Genomic DNA, 20,507 nt, shown 5'->3' on the forward strand with positions numbered 1-20,507 from the left:
ATCAACTGTACAGCATACTTATGGCTCAGTTTCTCCAAATCGGTCCTTCAACGATGCTTAAAGGGAAACAAATGCCTAGAATCGCACGGGTTTGCTCATAAGCCCCCAATTTGCAAGAACTTAAGACAAACCTATACTTCCATCAATTAAAACTTTCTGAAGTTCCAAGAAACAAGTTATCGTCTAGATGAACCTACCAAGGTGTTTTTGCCTAGTTTAGTTTTAACAGATAAAAATTATTTCTCTGGAAAAGATGCTACATATTTTATAAACATATATGATAAAGCACAAATTGAGAGCTCACGCTTCAAACTAAGCATTACAAACATGGAATTCACTCAGTAAGAATAAAATAAACACATGAAAAGATCATCTCAAAAGATGTCTGTTTTTTCTTCTTTTCTTTTTTTCTTTAAATAAGTCAAATATATTTGACAATACATTTTGGAGATGAATTACTCATATTCTTCTTCATTCAGTTTCCAGATTATATGCCACCCTAATAAATTTGAAAAACATTCACAGATACTCAAGAAGTGCATTAGTGATTTGAATCTGAGAAGCTCACATAAATGCAAATTAATATCCAGACAAGCTTTTAAGAGGGATGGTTTGTAAGCGCTGTGGTTACAGCTGAATATTATTTATTGTATTTTAATGTCATATTGGATTGTGCAGGAATTAGAACAAAATCAGTGTGATGTTTTTCATCGGTAGACTTCCACAATATATCTTAGCATACCTGATCAGAATTGTTTGACTTATTTGCAAAAGTTCTCTCTTAAAAGAAAGGTACCAAAAAATGAGTAGATATAGGTACCCAGCAACTCCTTGCAAATTTTTTAAAGTTAATATTATTGCTCATTGCAAAAAAACAAAAAAAAAAAACAAAAAACTTTCAGCCATTCTTTACAAACCATGACAATAGATTAGCTAGAGATATAAGCCAAAAGATTAAATGAAAATCAGCAAGATATTTATTGAGGTCTTTCTATAATCTAGAAAAAGTGCTTTCTTCACCTCCACATAGAGTTTGATTTCCAACTTTGTTTCACATAAGACATGTTCAATTAAGACACATCACAGAAGATCAGAAACTAGATGAGTCTGGTCAAATTCATGCGACAGAAAGCACCAAGAGGAAGCAATCTATATTTCATTTTGCCAAAACAGCTATGTCAGCAAAAAAACATGAAAAAAAGGTAGTACTCTTGGATGTATTTCAACTATACTAGTAAAATCCTAAGATACATGATATTAAGGAAAAGCCCACTTGTCCCTAGACCCACAGATGCTTATTTGCAAATTTCTGTTTACTGTTTTCAAACAATCTACTTCATTTAAACCTAATTGATCACACCCATAACACCTAAGTGATCTACTAATAAAGTCCTGCTTGCTCTCTAGAGCATTTTAAAATTATTTAATAAAATGCATTTGACTTCCTGTACAAGACTTGCTATTGGTGCCTAGACTTCCTGTACAAGACTTGCTATTGGTGCCTAGATTATACAATACATCTTGTAAGAAGCAGGGCAGGGGGTGGGGTATCAAGTTTCCACCTTCCAAGTGGAACATGTTTTCAGGTACATCAGTGGCATTATTAAATAGCAGTCATACTTACCTATCGTCATGGGCCTTTAATAACATTCAGTCAGACTAATTGGAAGACTTCAGTCAACTTCAGTTTACACCAGCTTTACCATTTCTTTCAGAACTCCCCGGCACCTATACAGTACTTAATTCATTCACTCAGACCTAAATAATTCTGTAAGCCTATTACTCAACACAATCTAAGGCAATAAAGATGTGAAAATAATATTTTTTTTTAACTGCATTCACCCACTATTCCATTACTATTTTTAGATTCCATTTCAATTTGGAAATGAAGAGATGAGTAACAGCAATTCCTTTTCCACAAACTTGCCACTGCTTAGCAGCAACAGTACATCCTGCACTTGAATGAAAAAATGTTACCTCCCTCTTCCCTTCCTCCCAGAAAAATCACTACTATTAAAACAGAGAATATGGAAAGTTTTTAGCCCCTTCAGTCATCTTAAATATGATCTAAACCTGGCTTTATGAAATAAGCATAGCAAAAATACATTTGTTCTCAGTGAAAGAATTTCAGTAATTACAATTCTTGTGGTCATCCTAATCTGGCCACCCTGCTTTATTTTACACAGATGAACATTGAAAATAATGAGAATATTCATGACCAGCATTCTGGTTTCCTGTTTTCCCTTTAATTTATTATGCAGAAGTAAAATATAGTGAATTTAAAATAGAAAATGTTAGAAGAACAAAAAAAAAAAAAAAAAAAAAAAAAAAAAAAAAAAAAGCCCAAATGCAATCACTTCCAAAGGATTTAACATTGTTTCAGGTAATACACCTTCTTTCTGAGCTTTCTTGCCAGCTAGTTTCTGCAATCACATTTTCCTGTTTCCTGTACTGCTCTATAAGAGCAATGGTAAAGCTTACTGATTATACAGTTAAAAGCTATATGAGACAACATGCTGCCAAGCACAGAAATGCAAAAATACATTTTTTTCTATACAGAAGTGCTGCTACTCATAAGGATGAAAAACCCACATGTATGCAATTTGACTAGCGCAGAGATAAAACATTAGGCTATTGATCAGATATGAAATGGCAAAAGTTGATTACAAAATCTAGTATTTAGCAAAAAGGCTATTAAAAAAATCCACCTGCCCAGAACACTCTCCACACAAAACAGATCTAGTTTAAGGTAACAAGGCAGAGTCACCAGCACAATGGGTCAACCCCTATTTCGGAGCAATCATATTTCTCAGCCGATGAGACGATTTCTCTTTAATGAGAAGGTCCGGCCAGTGTATTTAACCCTCGAACTGCCACGTGGGGACGTCGCACTACGGGAAACAGCCGCAGAACCGCACTGTTGCTCCAGCGAGGCTCCGCACTGCCTCGCTCTTCCTTTCCCACATGCTTGGCTATTCCGGTGCTGGCAGCCGGCTGCCCGGCGCGGGCGCGGGTTTCCCACGGGCCCGCCCGGCCCCGCCGCTTCCCAAGTCCACTTCCTCCCCCGCCGCGGACCCGCCAGCGCTCCCGGCGCCCCGCAGCCTTGCGCAACTGCCGCGGCCTCCTCCCCGCCGCGGCATCGCATCCAGGGCTTGCTTTTTTTTTTTTTTTTTTTTTTAAATCCATTTTTTCTTTTCCTCGTTTGTTCCCAGACCCCTACCGAAGCCTAACGGCGCGCACTTATCCCAGATACCGCCAAAGGAGCCACCCCGACCGGCAGAGCCTGCCCACCCGCTCATCTTCAGCTCATCGGCGGGTCAAACTGCATTTTCATATCAAGTGTTTCGACAATATGGAAAAGTGTCAGCGACATCTGCCCAATCAGAATTATTGTTCCCGGCTTATATCTTCTATTCAAGAGATAAATCATCTCAGACATTTCAGCAGCCCGATTAAACGACTAAAACGAACTAGGAAGAGAGCTAATTCTCCAATAAATTCTGCCCCCGAGCGCACACGGTAACCACAGGCCGACGGCGACCTGCTCTGGAAGGAAGAAAGGACGAGGGATACAGCCGGGGCTGCGGCGGGGGGATGGGGAGCGACGGGAGGACGCGTATTCCTCGGAGGAATATTTAATACACTTAACGCATCTCCTCGGGAAGAATAAGAGCATCAGGCAGGCAGCTGCAGAGCCGAAGAAAGGGGAGAAGGAGGAAAGAAACGCGCGCGTAGCCCCCGATGACACGGAGCCGCAAGGGAAGGGGCTGCAAGGCAGGGCAGGGGCTCCCGGCCCTCCATCTTCTCAGGAAGGGGGGGGGAGGCAGCTCCGGTTCATTTTGCAGCGGCCGGTTACCGCGAGGAGGGCGAGAGCCCTGCGGCAGCCCCGCGGAGAGGGGCCCGGGCAGGCAGGGGGCTGTGGCGGCGCCTCCCCCACCCCCTCCCCGGGGGGCTCACGGGGGCCCGGCGGGAGCCGCACAATGGTCGGTCTCGGGCAGGGAGGCGACGCTTCGCCCCCCGCTTTTCACCCGCTTCCTCGACCCCCTCCCCGGGGGAGGAAAGGCCGGGGTGGGGGGGAGGGGAGGAAGCGGCGGGGACGGCACCTCGGCCCCCACCCCCCGTCCCAGCCCGGGCGGCGGGACCCCCCCGCCCTGAGGGGAGGCAGGAGCCCGGCCGCGCCGCGCCGCCGCCCCTCACCATGAAGTCGCTGGCGAAGTTGTCCTCCCCATTGTGGTCCGTGTCCTTCATGGCCTGGACGCGCTTAATGAACCTCCTCAGGATCTCCTCCTGGCTCATCCTGCCCCGCCGCCGCCGCCCGCCCGAGCGGCAGCCGCCGCCGCCGAGCCCGTCACTCCGCCGCCGCCCCGGCTTGCCCCGCGGCCGCGCGCACGGCTCCACACCCCGCTCACGGCCGCGCCGCCGCCCGCTCCATCCTCCCTCCCTCCGCCCGGCCCGGCCCAACCCGCCCCGGGCGCCGCCGACCCAGCGACACGACGAAATCGCCGCCCCCCACCCCACGCAGGCGCGGCACCCCCTCCGCCGGCGCTTCCTACTCCCGCCCACCGCTCCCCGCCCATTGGCTCTTCGCGCCGCAGCCCCCGCCGCATTGGTGGTGACGCACGCTAATCATCGCCTAGCCCGGCCCCGGGAGGGGGGGGAAGAGCTGCGTTCAGCTCCTCGCCTCGCCCCGCTTCATCGGCCCCTCCCGTTTCCCACAGATGGGACCTTCCGAAGGGCGCCGAACGTAGCTCTGGAAAGGACCATTAGGAAGGCGGGGGAGGGGGAGCCTCAGCGGAGCGCCGCGCGGCTTCCCTTGGCTCGAGTACAATAGCGGGGCTGCTGGCGCCTACAGCTCCCAGGCTGCGGCGCGGCGGCGCGCGGCATGCCGGGACCTGTAGTCGCGCCGGGGCGGCGGCGCCCGCTCGGGCAGCGCGGCCGGCAGGGCGAGGCGCTGCGGCGGGTTTGCCGCTGCTACCCTCGCACGGAGGGTCCCGCTGAGAGGCCCGGGGGGACGGCTCAGGCCGCGGCAGGAGGCCGCGGCGGGGCGCAGCGCTCCAGCGGCCGAGCGGGCGGCGCAGCGGTGGTAAAGGGGCGGCGGGAAGATGGCGGGCGGTGGGGGCGGGGGGCTGCGCCGGGGCCGTTTTCCCCATTTTCTGTTTTTACAGACGTGCGACGAGACGCGGTTGTCGGCAGCGCGGCTCCTACGGGGGAGATCCGGGGGGTTCATCTTTCAGTGGCACTGGGGGACCTTTGTTGTATTCAAAGTATTGCAAGGAGTCAGATCTGGTTTTAAAAGTCCTGACAGCAAGAGGGTTTTTTTCCTTCCTTCAGAAAATGCTCCGTTGTTGCAAGGAAAATGCCTGCAGGGATGTCAGTCATTTTTACTTGAAAGTATTTTTATTTTGCTTTCTTAGATAATGTTAGATGTTTTGCTAATGTCAACACGTTTAGAGATGGTAAGATAAAGGAGTGTTATTTTTGCCTTTTACATTAAGTAGTTAATTTATTGTGACATAGTATCATGATTAATGATATTGTTTATTATGTCTGTTCTGCTTTTGTATTGGGCATCAATAAAACCAAAAGGGGGAAAAAACAAAAAAAAGCATCACAGTGAATCAGTGCAGTCTTAGCCAAAATTACTTAATGCTTCTCAATAAAGGTTTCAAAGTTAATGTGTCAAAAAAAAAGCAGATATTTTCTCCTGCTGTACAGCAATCATCTATGGCAGAGGAGCAGGCTGAAAAATTGAGAGGGTTTGTGTTCTTGCACGATTTGACAGAGACTCTTACAAAGGGCTTATTTTTTAACAGCTGATGTTCATGGAGGCTAACATATGGGGCACAGAGCGACACATCAAGGAACTGGGAGAGAGATTCAGTGCTGTGCTGAGGTATTGAGCCTTGAAAAACTTTCCTGTGCATGGGAGCCTCAACTCCACCACAGAAAAGTAGTGTAAATATCTAACACAAATGCATCAACTGTGAGAGCCCAGTCCCCCCTTTCAAGTCTCCATAAAATAATCAGCCCTGAAGAGCCACAAAGATGCCCACTCTTTTCCTTTTCCTCCTCTTTCCTTCCTACCTTAAAGCAGCATTAAGAGGAAGTGGGGGGGGAAGGTATAGCCATAGATAGAAAGGGTACAAAGTGATCACCAAGAAGGATAGATGTGACTTTAAAAGCCCAGTGAGGATATGACCAAAATGGCAATATAGAAGTAACAACAATGATAATAACATGATGATTCTTCATAAAAAAATTTTATGACATTTTGCTTCATTTCCTTCTGCTTTGGGGAAGTTGCTTAGTTTGCTCAGTAATAGCCTGGTAAACCTGTTCAACAGGCCAGAAGGCATGTAACTGTAAAAAAAATGATAGGTGGGTCTAAGCATTGATGAAAAGTCTTGAATATGGTATGATCTTCCTCACTCAAATCATTTACCAAGGGAAATCCTGCTTAACCAATCTGATAGCCTGCTATGATGCAATGACTGGCTGGGTAGATGAGGGAAGAGCAGTGGATGTTGTGTTCCTTGACTTCAGCAAGGCTTTTGACACTGTCTCCCATAACATCCTCCTAGATAAGCTCAGGAAGTGTGGGTTAGATGAGTGGACAGCGAGGTGGATTGAGAAGTGGCTGAAAGGCAGAGCTCAGAGGGTCGTCATCAGTGGCGTGGAGTCTAGTTGTAGGCCTGTGGCTAGTGGCATCCCCCAGGGCTCAGTACTGGGTCCCATCCTGTTCAGCTTCTTCATCAATGACCTGGATGAGGGGACAGAGTGCCTCCTCAGCAAGTTTGCCAATGATACCAAGCTGGGAGGAGTGGCTGACACACCTGAGGGCTGTGCTGCCATTCAGAGACCTGGAGAGGCTGGAGAGCTGGGCGGAGAGGAACCTCCTGAGGTTCAACAAGGGCAAGTGCAGAGCCCTGCACCTAGGGAGAAATAACCCTAGGCACCAGTACAAGCTGGGGGCTGACCTTCTGGAAAGCAGCTCTGCAGAGAAGGACCTGGTGGATGACAAGTTGACCATGAGCCAGCAATGTGCCCTTGTGTCCAAGAAAGCCAATGGTCTCCTGGGGTGCATTAGGAAGAGTGTTGCCAGCAGGTGGAGGGAGGTGATCCTGCCCCTCTCCTCAGCCCTGGGGAGGCCTCATCTCGAGTACTGTGTCCAGTCCTGGGTTCCCCAGTACAAGAGAGACGTGGAGCTACTGGGGAGAGTCCAGCGTAGGGCTACAAAGATGATCCGAGGGCTGGAGCACCTGCCCTATGAGGAATGGCTGCGAGAGCTGGGCCTTTTTAGCCTGGGGAAGAGAAGACTGAGGGGGGATCTGATCAATGTGTACAAGTACCTGAAGGGAGGGTGTCAAGGGGATGGGGCTGAACTCTTTCCAGTTGTCCCGTGTGACAGGACAAGAGGCAATGGGCAGAAACTGAAGCACAGGAAGTTCTGCCTGAACGTGAGGGGGAATTTCTTCACTGTGGGAGTGACAGAGCCCTGGCACAGGTTGCCCAGAGAGGTTGTGGAGTCTCCTTCTCTGGAGATCTTCAAGGCCTTCCTGTACGCAATCCTGTCTACCATGCTCTGTTAGACCTGCTGAACAGGGAGGTTGGACTAGATGATCTCCAGAGGTCCCTTCCAACCTTACAAATTCTATGATTCTAGTCATACTATAGAGTTACAGAGGCCTTGATTAGCAGAAGAAGAAAGGTCATGATTTGTTGCATTTGGTTCTTATGTCATTATTGCCCCACATTAAAAGTACACAAATTATCAATCTGGACTTGTTCATAATCTGTTGTATTGCAATAAACTGTTTTAAACTGACAAGTGTAACAATGACCTTTCCTCTGAGTTACCTGATAAGAATATACAATCTCAGAAAGAGCCCCCATCCCCCAAACCAGGCTTGTGTCACCAGCCAAAGCAAAGGCATATACAAAACAAAGACATCTGAAATACCTGGGTGGGGAACTTCACTTAGCATTGTTTGCATATGCATGTGTACATGTTAGAGTTGCCAGATATTCCTGAGCACAAACTCAGTAGCACTAGTTTTACCTCGCTCAGCCCCGCAAATGTTGCACTGGGCTGTCTCATCTCTCCACTGTGAACACGGAAACCTATACATTCAGTAGCAGAAGCAGTGCTTTAACCTAGACTTTTGATTTGAAACTCAAACTGTCTGGGCCAGACATCTGACCAGTCTAGCATATGTGCATGAGTGTGTATTTGTGTAGCAGTAGGAGAGAGATGGAAAAAAGGAGTGAAACGTAGGGTGAATTACTCACCCTACAGATAGAACAGGAAGCTGCAACCAAAATCTGTAGAAGTATGTTGTGGTTGTGTCTTAACAATCCTTACAAGTATGGTCCTGGGAGAGAAGCTTACCTGCAGCTTTTCTGCTATTAATCTCATTTTGCATCCTCCATTACCCCTGCCCCCCCCACACACACAACTTCAGCTGCTGCAAGGAAGGAAGACAGCCAATTTTCCTGTTCAGTGATAGCTTTTTATGTCCCCACAAGGTAAGTATGTGCTAACTGGTAAAAGCTTTCCTGGCACACACAGTATTCTTGTGCGCAGCCAATGGATGGGTGTAGGAAGCAGTAGCAGAGTCCCAAACCTCCCAGTTTACCAAACTTCAGAGTTTGCCTGAACACTGTGATTGGGGCATGGTCTCATCTCAGAACTGTTTGGCTGTAGTGTCAGTTTGGGCTCTGGTGTGGGCTTGGAGCCATGCTCAAAAAATAGCACAGATCTACCCAAAACTCTGCTTCCTGAAGAAGTCAAAGAGAGCTTCTGAGCTGCGGGGGAGGCTGAAAGAGCCTTAACAGCTCTGAGTAAGGCATCATCTTCTGTTTGATTTTTCCTTTCCCCAGAAAAATAAGGCTTTGTATGTTCCTTTTAAACTGTCAGGATTACATTACAGTAATGGCTGACTTCATCAGTAATTTCTCCTTGCCTTTGCAATAAACTACAAATGCTGTAGTTTACCTAGCTGTTTAGAGTAACATTATGTTAGTAACAGTGGTGTGTAATCTATTACTGTAATTAAAATTACGTTATGATTAATATGTCCTGCATGTGAAATCCCAACAAATTTTATCTATACTGTGTTTCTGAAAAGTATTTTTGTAATCAAGATCATTTAGGCTAAAAATTATATACTAATATTCTGGAGTTTAAAATACAATTTTGAAATGTATTTAAAGTATAGTTGGTTGGAAATTTTCTAAAAATTTAGGGTTTCAATGGAAAATGCTGTTTCTGCAAAAGTTAAATCTTCCACATGGAACGATTTTGCCCATTTTCCTGCTTTCTGACAAAAACAATGCACTGTTATATTTACAGATGCAGAAATGTCTTTACCAGTGAAGACAGTACAATTTGGGATAAGGACCTAGCACATGGAAGAACTAGCACATGAAGTATGTTTGCCTAGGAAGCTGTTCAACAGCTTAAGGTACACATAAAGGTAAACTAAGTCCCAATGAAACATTTGTCATTGATCTGACAAAGTAAAATACAACGTGTCTCTCCACAAACGTCAAAATGTTTCATACTAGTTGAAAACAGTTAAATGAAGCATTCAGGAATATCAGCATCAAATACTTCTGTATACTGTGATGCTCAAAACATATTTTTATTTAGTCAGTTTTGTTTCTGAATAAGATAAAAAATAATCATACCAGGTTTTGTGTCAGATTATAAGTTACAACTTGAGCACTTAGGTTATAAGTAACAAACTAACAGGAATCCCCCTGAATTCTCGAAATACTCATTTTGTAGGTGAAGCTTTTGGACTTTAAATTTCAAGAAAATACATTGTATCCTTTGTATATAATGAAAATTTGAATCCCTGATCTAAATCCAAAACTAATTTAATTTTAAATGAGTCATAAAGTCCTGATCAGTGTCAGTATATGTTCCATTCATGCTAATTAAGTGCCACATGACTGTTCAATTTCTTGACATTTGCCTCTATTTCTTTCCGTTAGGCAAAGATAGACTCCTCTTCTATAACCACCACTGAGAAGACTTTCATAACAATTTAATATTGTATGGCTTTCTTCTCAATTTTTTATTTATTTACTTATCTCATCTTTGGATCTTTTGGAATTTGTTGCATAATATTACTAAAACACTTTAAATGTGATACTTCCTATATAATTAATAAATATTTTAGATTATGTTTACTGAGTTTTATGAGAAAAAGACCAGACATAATTTGAATTCCTAACTGTAGTGCTGCACGTGTGTGCACACACACACCCTTTCTGTGCAGAGGAGAAATTTTGTTCCTGCTGCTGTATCTACTTTAACAAGCTTCACAATGAACATGATTTTGAAATGTTACTAACTTGCAATGGAAACTAAAATAAGCACATGCATGATAATCATCAACATAATCATTCATCAAGAGCAGTTCTAAAAATGAAAATAGCTGTGAAACATTGCCTAGACTTAGAATTTTTCTGTTTAACTTTGAGATTTCTTTCAATTAAAGATATGTCTTATTGACTGAGATGTTTTGATTGATTTTTTTTGTGGATGTAAAAAAGGAGATTTTTTTAGAATACAATGAATATCTTCAGCATGATTTTAACGGTATTAAAATAAATAGCATGCAGACCCCAAACAGATCACTCTGTGGCCTTTTGATAGCTACTTTTTGAAAGTTTCATTGTAAACCACAGGTAGGACTGATCGTTATTTTACATGTTTCACTTTAACAGAGGAACACTGATTTTCAGTGGGATATCTGATTCCAATTGCTGGATGTAAGAGAAGAAATTGGGTGCTATTTTCTATCTCTCTGTGTGTTTTGAACTGATTGAAATTGGACCTATGATTTCCAAAATGGAAATACTGCTATCCTTGGACCCCACTCTACACTTGGCAGAAGCCTATTTTCCTGCAAGTCAAAGGGCAGTTGCAGAACTATTGTGGGCTGCTCAGAGGGAACCTCATTTGCCTGCTTTTAACAAAGCTTTCGTAAAGGGTATTCCCCAGGCCCAGCAGCAGCGCATCTGAAAGGGAAATGCAGGTAGCAGAAGGCAAGCCTGTACACAGGGCATGTTAGGTGCGCTCAAATCTTTGCCTACAAGTGTCAGAAAAAAGCATGAAAAAAATCAGCATGTTTAAAAGACACTAGAAAAGAATCTGAATATTTGAATTCAAAGCAGTCTTTCAAATTTTGATTTTGAAACTAGTTATTTAAATAAATATTGTCTGCAGTGGCCCTTTAAAAAGAACCCCAGAATCTTAGTTTTAAAATCTTACATCAATAAAACTGAAAGATTTATTAAAACTGAATGTGCTTTGCATCATTTATATTGTCTATTGTTTGTGTATCAATCTCAAGAGCAAAATAATAAATCTGTTTAATATCAGTTTTATTTTAAGGCTCTTAATTGTTTAGTGTAGTAATACTTGTATTATTCTTAAATAAATCTCAGGCTTATGTTTGCCTATTTTTACATTAATGGATATGAACCAAAATATCTCCACTTCTCTAAAGCCTAACTTTATTTATTTATTTATTTATTTTTATGCAAAATCTGGGCCAAAATGATTAGAGACTGTTCTTTTAACTGGTGTTAACATTTTCAGGACATATGTAATATTCTATTTTATTCAGAAAGTTCTGCTAAAATAACAATAACAAGGGCTGAGACTGCTGCTACTAATGCATTAGATACGCTGGTGAAACTGAGCTGCCTAAGAGTCCCTCATCTGAAATGCCTGTTGTTATGAGCATTGCTATTCATAATGGGCAGTTCAGATTCTCATTTATTTGATAGTTTTGTTTTGTTTTGTTTTTTAATAGTCTCTTAAGGGATATGTGAGCCCCTTGATTTGGGAAACAAAACCAAGACGAAAAAAAAAAACCCAACCCAGCCCCCAGCACTTCATGGAAATTGTGTTGTCAGTAGCCATTCTCTAAGTGATCAGGTCTTTTTTTACAATAACTTCAGATAGGACTACAGTTCTGACTCTACTCTCCAAAGTGAATTTTCCCACATATTTCAATTAGAGGTTTAATATTATATCTGGCATATAACATACTGTGCACATTTGATAAAGTGGCATAGAACGAACGTATCTCGTGCCCAGTGATATCCATATTTCTTTATTTGAGGTCACAACAATAGTTTTATTGTGTAATGCAGCTCTCTTCAGAAGTGGAAGGAAGGCTGCACACAGGCTTCCAGAGAGGTCCAGAAATATGATGGTGACACTAGACTGGTTCATGTAAACAGGAAATAGAACCAGGATGTAAACTGGACTGATTCCATATTCAGTAATACTCAGCTAAAAATAAACAGGTTGAATAGAGGTAAGAAAGCCAGTTCTCTCTGTAAGCTCAATTTCAGGTTTAAACTTTTTAAGAGCTGACAGAGAGAAAAATTCAAATTAAAGAAGTCTGAGTGTTTGTTTATCAATATTCCTCTAACAAGATTTCAGTCAGGTCCAGTGGGACTACTAGCATATTAAAGAGAATGGAAGTCTCTCTTCCCGGAGAAAACTAAGAGGACCTTGAAATGAAGGCTGAGAAAAGACATTACCACTCTAAAAATGTATCAGGAGGTTAAAAAAATGAGAAAGAAATTTTACTTAAGCTAAAAGACAACTTTGTCACAAGAATAAATAAATATATTCACCGTGAAATATGGTGAGAAGAATAAGGAGTTCTAAAACAACCTCCGTAGGAGTGACAAGGTGTAGTTGTTTTTTTCTGTAAGGAATCACATAATGCTATTACCTGCAAGACTGCTGGGTGAACTTTTAGCACTTCAGCCAGGAGACCCCCACAGTCGTATATTCCTTATGAAGTTTCTGATCTTTGACTATGCTTATATCAAAAGGAAAGTCTTTCAGGAAAGGAACAGTTCTTTAGACTTTAATTAGGTGACATGAGAAATACACATTAGAGAGAAACTGTTAATGAAGTTTCCCTTCTGCAGAAATCTATTTGCAATGCTGTTCCAAACATTGCACTTCAATGCATAAAATGTTCCTAATGAAAATGTAGAAAAAATGTTGTCAATTCATTTAGCTTTTGTTACTGTGCAGTCTCCATCAGATATGCCAGATGCCACACTAAAGACTGGAAGCATGGTGAACTATTAGTGACAAACAAAAAAAGGCATAATAGCCTCAGGTAGAGCTGAAATCAGTGAGACTGAAGTTAGGCACAACTGTCCCTCAAATTCTGGAATAGATGAACATAGGATAAGAGCATCCAAGCTCCTCCCACCATGTGCAAACATAATACATAATGCTATTAATAACACTGCCAAGTGTCATCTCAAAATAAATCATAATGTTCACCTCCACTGGTGCCACTGGAAGACTGTTTCAAAACCTCACTGCTATAATGTTAGGCGCCTTTCCTTATTTCCAACCTCTGTTTTTCAGGGATATTTTTTTCCTGTGCCAAGTATCTCTTCCTCCCATTCATCTTAGTCTTTGTTTTACTATATTAGAAAAGCTACAGTTTTACTCTACTCTTACACTATGAGTTCCTAATCATTCCTAACAGACCTTCTCTACATCCGGAGAATTGAATTAATTCTTTAAGTTGAACCAATCTTTCTTGAATAATGATGATAAGAACTGTGCAAAGTTCCAGATCATATTTTATTGAAAAACAGCACTGAGGTCTGGGTCTGCTTGCCAGGGATGAAGGGTAAAAGACACAATGAGTAGGTGCAGTTTCTAGGGAAAAGAAGAAAACAGAGGAGGAAGCTTTTGGTTAAAGACTGATTGCTTAAGAGTAAGCAAGGCACCTATATGACCTGTTCTTGACACTTGGGAACAGCAGGAAGGAAGCACCACAGGAGGAAAGGGAACTACTTTACTGGGCAGCTGTCACCATTCCTACCAGACATCATTTATTGCAATAGAAATGATAGTGCAGATATTAATACACTATCGATATTCAGTGCATATTCCATTAACAGCTAATCAAGACAGTGGCATTGCCGGGATGTAGGACATTGATATAGGACCTAGCAACCAAGTCCACTGACTCAGCATTCAAGCAAAGCTAGTTCGTCAGAAAATGGTCCATGTGATTCAGTAGCATTCTGGTGGAATTCAGTGGATTTCTTGGCACCTTAGGTCCACTGGGAATGCTAGATATGTATATAAATAAGTTGTACTTCATTTTTTCCTTGAGAACTTTCTTAAAACCCTGGAGTCTGTGTAATGAAGAATGCAAGTGACGGACTGGCCACAAGCTGAAAGTCTCAGTTCAGGAGCCATGGTTGTGAAGCTGCCTTGAGAGACTGGTTGTGGGCCTGGCTTCCTCAAGACTCACAGAGGACTTCCCAGTGCCATGGGCAGAGCATAGATGGTTGCCATGAGGAAGAGAAGTTGCAAACTAATAGAGACGGTGCACGTTCTTTGTCAGATACGAGCCTAAATGACTCAGGATTTTTACACCACCTAGAAGATGGCAAGGCAATTACAAGACGTAAACGTAGAGTGTGTGTCAAAAGCCCACACTTAAAGTTTTAGCTTCTCTAAATGGACTATTATGATGGAATATTTTTAATAAAGTGATTTCTGACTGCTCACACCTGTATTCACTCTTGCTGTATTAACTTTGATGGAACAAAAGAATCTGGAGCGTCAAAAATATTTGCATGACTTATGCAATGTTCAACAGTTAGTTAAATTTTGTTCTGTACTCTGAGTACAGAGACTTTGAGCTACTTAGTTTCATAGCAAACTAAAAGGGATACTAAAATGTATAAATTTATCAACTAAAACAGAAAGAGGAAGAAAAAAATGATTCAGTCGTGATAAAAGGAAATTTACACAAAGCATGAGGGCAGCTGCTAAATTTCAGCATCACTCATTGAAGAAAAATAACCTGGGGCTCTTTTAAAATAATTTCTTCTCTTCCTTTTATTTAGTTCTTATATATGAAAATGTAGGAATTGCACAAATAAATCAGTCATAAAGCTCTGCTTTGCACATGCATTTTTTTTGTCTATCATTTTTGAATATGCAATCTTGAAAGTGTTGTATATACACGTTCTTGTTAAATAATTCAACTTTAAAACAATTCATTGCCTTTCCTTACTGGAAGTTGTACCAGTTTATATGGTCTGCTAGTAGGGAATATATTTTTATTCCCATTTAGCACAAAAGAAAATCTACTTGATTTGAGTCAGAAACCATTGTGCTTGGTTATGTTTTCTAAGTGCAACAAATTCTCTGTATTTGGTGGAATAAATGCTCTATCTGCTGCATTGCCAGATGCATAGTCAATGGGGAGTTTTCTGCCAACGTGTTTTTTTACTGTTGTTTTCACATCAATATTAACCATCTCAATCAAAATGCAAAATTCATACTAACTGCCATCTGGATGGCTATATTGTCCTGGGACTTTGTGTTTACAAATTGAGAATGGATTTCTGTCCTCTATTAATATAATCTCACATACTAAATGAGCAAGATATAAATTATGATAGAGTACCAGAGCGTATATTAAGCTCTTTCAAAGCACTGTGTGGAAGAATATAACTGGATGGAAATTATTAATATTCAGAAAGAGAAAGACAGTGTAGGCATGTGGGCAGAGCACCAAAGTAAGTCATGCCTTTCATCACAGAAAGCATCTTGTCATGTGTCAAAGAAACAACAAAGCCAATTTGAAAACATTGCAGTGTGCATGACGGAGAACAAACTCAAGTACTCGTACTTGATGATAGCAATATTTGCAAATGATGTGTAAAAAATAAGAGGCAAATATATTTCATCAATGTTTTCCAATGCTACAGCATGTGCCCTGTGATAGACACACTGTTTGGACAGTTGATATTTGTACAAATGATTATAACGGCAGTACTTTGGAGGGATATATCCACTAAGTAGCCAGAAAGTCTTTCAGAATAAGATAAAATCCCTCTGAATAAGACAATTGAAAAATAGGTCAAATCTCTTATCTATACAAACAGGCTGTATTATTCAAAATACCTGCAGAATCCACTAGAATCTCTATGGAGTATATTATTTTTCTCCCAAACGAACACAAATCCAAGAGCCCACAACATAATAGACTATTTTTTTTCCCCAGAATCTATCTAGTAGAAGCAATGAATAGGCAATATCATAGCTGAATGCTTTGAATACTAAATTAAAAAAATTTGAAAAACCTGACTACTTTCAGGTACACCCAGAGCTTCTGAAACAGAATGCTAAAGCAGCTAGGTGTGTTGCCTCCTGGGTTTAGCCTGCTTTTAATCTTGTCCTTCCCTTCAGTTATACAAATCCAGTGAAGTCAACAAATAAAGCTAGTGGAACAAAATATATAGTTTTCTAATAAGCTCAGCCAAATTCAAAGATCCTGAAAAGCCTGAACTATGGTTAAGCTCAAGCCTAGCTGCTGCCTGAGCTCTTTCGTAGCTTTGGCTCACTCTAAATGAAACATGAATGGTCTTCTTTTAGCCTGCTCACACAGGAGACCATACACTCAGCAGGAGTTTCTGAACAAGATTCTCAAGCCTGCTACTCCCAGCAGCACTGCTCGGCCCCTGCCGTGGTCAGGCAGCAGCATCTTGGAGCTGCACGCACGTTGAAGGTGCCGAGCACCAGCTGCCTAACCATGCATGAATTTAATGCATACAACAGAGAAAAGGTTCAGAGAAGCCATTGCTAAACTTAACGCTTATTATCCTGACGCCAGTTTTTAAGCAGGACTGCGGGGCAGATCTCTGAAATTCCAGACTAACAACCATGATTATCTCTACTGGTTAAATAGGAAGAAACTGTAATAAAGAGTAGAATTATCAGCTATCAGGAGAAATATAGTATAATGGACAAGAGCCAGCAGGGCTTCTGTAAAGGGAAGTCATGCTTCACAAGTCTACTGAAGTTCTCCAACAGAATCAATAAAACATGTTGGCAACACAGACCTGTTTGATACCATCTGCCTGGATTTCCAAAAGGTATTCAATGAGTTGCATCGCTAAAGGCTCCTGAGGAAGCTAATCAGACATGAAGAAATGTTCAGAAGATAAGAAAAAGGGACAGGAACAAATAGCTGTTTTTCACAGTAGAGAAAGATTACAAACAGAGGCCCACATTTATCTAGGCTGAAGTCTGTGTTGCTCAACACAGATCACAAGTGATAAGAAAAAAGTGTGGAATAGGAGCGAAAATGTTTGCTGGTGTCACTGAATTAGTCAGAGTGATAAAAGCTATAGTGCATTGCAAAGACTCACAGAAGAACCACTTACCATATAGTAAGGAGGCAACAAAAAATCACTGTAGATAAATGCAAAGTGAACACAAAAACAATGCTAGATATCAATAGAAAGGGAATCCAGAACAAAAGAGAAAATGCCTTTTTGCTGTTGAATAAATGCTTGAGGCATCCACATCTTCAACAGCATTTATAGTTCTTCGCTCATCTGAGGAAAGATATAGTTGTACTGTAAAGGACAGAGATAAGCGCAGCAAGGATGGTTGAAGATAGAGAATGATGACAACATGAAGAACAATTAAGTAGATGAAGGCTTTGAGTTGGGAAAAGAACTAAGACTTATGTTAGAGAGCAATAAAATTAGGGGTGTGCTGGAAAATGTGAATAGGAAATAACTGTGTCTTCCAAACATTGTCTTCCAACACCTCTGTTTTAGAGGACATCTAATGAAACCAGAACGTGCCAGTCTCCAAACAAATACAAGATTTGTCTTCACTCATCACATAATGAACCTAGAATTCCTTGTGACAGGACATTGCAGATGCTAAATATGTACCTGGATTCAAAAAGGAATTTGATAAACTCATGGAAGAAAAGGACACCAAGAGCTATTTGCCATCAAAACATAGCCTCTGGTTTAGGAAGCCCTAGACTGACTGATCACTAGATGCCGAGAAAATATCTTGGGAAGGCTTTCTGGAGGCTACTTATAACCTTCCCTGGTCACTCAGTGGTGGCCACTGTTGGAGAAAAGGTGCAGGGCTAGACAAACCTCTGATCTTACCTGTACTGTTATATAGGTTCGAATTATGGCTATGCCCTATCACTGTAGTGTTTCTCAGTTGTCCACAGTAAAAGTGCTCTGTGTTAGACCTTCAGAAGGAGCCTGGAATTTATGGTCAGTGCCATCCCTTTTGTTCCTGTATCCTGTAACCATGTTCCACATGCACAGCAACACTTTCTGGAAAAAAATAATCAAACCTACTGGAGTCATAATATCCAATGTGCTGTGAAAGTCCAGGATTTCCAAATCTATGATGTCAAGCCTACACTCACAACTCATGCTCATAGCCACTGGAAAGCCATCAAATTCAACAGGAAGGGGCTGTTGCATACCTCAAAATCTTAGATAAATACATAATTCTTCTATATCATGCTAGACCATTTCTAAGTGGGAAAGAAGATACATTCAGGAGAAAACAGACAGATGGTAGTCCTACTTGGAATATTCTTTTTGTCTGGAATGAATGTGGCATCTCTGACTTGAAAGACAGGTTTTATAGCATTTGGTAGTTTTATTTTCATTGTTTGCAAATGAGTTGTTTCTTCTCTCTGCTCAGCAATAGGCTCCAAAGGTTTGTGAGTTAGTTGCTCTTCTTTTCCCGTGCCATTTTGTCGTCACAAGTTGCACTTTCATAATGAGATGTGGCTTAGTTAACGAGAACACCTTCAAATGTCTGCATTTTTGCCAGACTGATCTTTCTTGTCTGTAGTATACATGTGAACAAGGCCCTTGATTGTAGAGGTGTGGCTCTGTAATGAGGTAATCCAAGGTAGGGTCTTAATCATCTTCATTTGCCTTAGTGTTTGCTTTGCTATTTCAACATTGCTTCCAAAGTCCAGTGACCTCTGAATAATACAGGCTGTAAGTATGACTAGAAAGCCCATACCTTTCAAATATTTGAAATTCTTGAGACATTTAATGTGTTCTGCCATCTGAAATAAATTTATCATAGATGTCATTGCTGTCTTGTTGTGATTCATTTCCTTGCTGACTAACAAGTTACTTAGCTGAGTTCCTTTAATAATAAGCACAATAGTCAACTATCAGCAGGTCCTGGTCACCTCTGTGTTCAGGTAACTCCATTGCCAAATGCTCTGCTAGCTGCCTTACAAATCAGCACGGGCTTATGGTAATTCTAAGTATTCTTAATATTCTCTGCACAGTGGAAAAAAAAAACATTTTGGGAGGTTTCTGCCTTGCATTGTATTTTTTCACTTTCCTGTGTTTTGATTGGCACAATGCCACATGAGATCTGTGGGATTTTTACAGAGTCTGTGCATTTTGCTTAGAGCAGCTATTTTTGTTTCTTTTAGGACAAGTGAATTCTGCTGTTTATTTCTATTGTCTCTAAGAATTGATGTAGTCTGCCCATTTTCTACCAGACATTGAGAATTTTTTTGTTTCTTTAAAAAACATTGCATTGTTTGTATTTGTTTCTATCAAGTCAATTTTAGATTATAGTAGGTGTATTTTGCTCTTGTTCCTCCTTGTTTTCACTCTTTTATATCTCCTCGTACTCTGAAATAGAGAAAGTGAGGCCTGCTCATCAAAATTCCCTTCCAGACTTATATTACGAGTTACGAGAATCTCTTTTAGGATTTCACATTGAAAACCTGGCAGCAGAGAAACTAGATTGTCCTCCAGAATATTTTCTAGGTGTTTGTTACATGTTTCACTTATGCAGAGCTTCTCCAGACTGCCAGTCCCTAGCCTGAGATTCCCTATCATTGCTTCTCCCTTCTTCAAAGTTCTGGTACAGGCTTTATGATTCCCATGAATCTCACAACAAAGCATGGAAAGTTACTGAATGACCATGGATAAACTTTCTGACATCTAGTGACGATGGAAAATCTTTTCCTGTGTGAGCAGAACTCTGCTACATCAGCATCAGTGTCCTCAGCTTGCTCCATTCTCGCCACAAGGCTGCTCCAAGCGCTGCTCATGAAGCTCCTTATGAACCTGTAGTGTTTTCTCTTGTTTTGTACAAATCCTGGAATTATTAGGCTTTCCAGCATACACCCTGCCTTTAGCAGTTAGCTCAGTACATGCAGTCAATTGTCCAGAAACCAGAGCCTCCCCTGATCTCAGGGGCTTGGCTTCTCCAGAAAGAAGCATTGTACCTGGGTGTACACATTTGTTACAGATTCCCCCCATTTCAGCTTTGAAAGGCTTAAGCAAATGTAATTCACCAGTAATGAATGGCCCAATTCATATTTTACAAGGAGTCATATTTTAAGCCTAAAAATGCCCCAGACGACAATACACGGTGATTTCTGGCACCCTCAGCAGCAAGCTCCCGGGCAGCCGGCAGCCTGCTACGGCGGCGTGGGAGCAGGCGTCTGTGGCCTTTTACAGCAGTCAGTATTTCTGCGAGAGGGGACGAGCAGCCCTGCTCAGGCTTCTTGTGCCTTCTGGAGAGGAAGGGAGGCAGGCAGGGCGGGCGCCCACCCGGGCTCGCCGCCAAGGCAAGGGAGCGGGGAGCCGCCGAGAGCGCCGCGGGA

The 20,507-nt window shown here is 42.0% G+C and overlaps 1 protein-coding gene and 1 long non-coding RNA gene across 4 annotated transcripts in view; one reads left to right on the forward strand and one right to left on the reverse strand.

Moving 5' to 3' along the window:
• The window catches only part of PTPN12 (protein tyrosine phosphatase non-receptor type 12), a 77,139-nt gene extending 72,776 nt beyond the window's left edge, over positions 1-4,363 (reverse strand). For both annotated transcript variants that reach the window (XM_062581591.1, XM_062581582.1), the window contains exon 1: positions 4,198-4,363. In XM_062581591.1, the coding sequence (XP_062437575.1) occupies positions 4,198-4,296 (99 nt within the window). In that variant the 5' untranslated portion in view covers positions 4,297-4,363. The remainder of the gene's footprint in view (positions 1-4,197) is intronic.
• A 551-nt stretch (positions 4,364-4,914) lies between these two features.
• On the forward strand, positions 4,915-10,485 carry LOC134152795 (uncharacterized). Of its 2 annotated transcripts, none has more exons than XR_009961076.1 (4): positions 4,915-5,083; positions 5,814-5,893; positions 9,353-9,476; positions 10,000-10,485. It is a non-coding gene; the product is annotated as an uncharacterized LOC134152795 (long non-coding RNA). The 2 variants fall into 2 exon arrangements; XR_009961082.1 differs by having other exon boundaries at positions 9,353-9,464.
• The last annotated feature ends 10,022 nt before the right edge of the window (positions 10,486-20,507 follow it).

This window comes from Rhea pennata, chromosome 1 (assembly GCF_028389875.1).
Source record: "Rhea pennata isolate bPtePen1 chromosome 1, bPtePen1.pri, whole genome shotgun sequence".
NCBI classification, from domain to species: domain Eukaryota; kingdom Metazoa; phylum Chordata; class Aves; order Rheiformes; family Rheidae; genus Rhea; species Rhea pennata.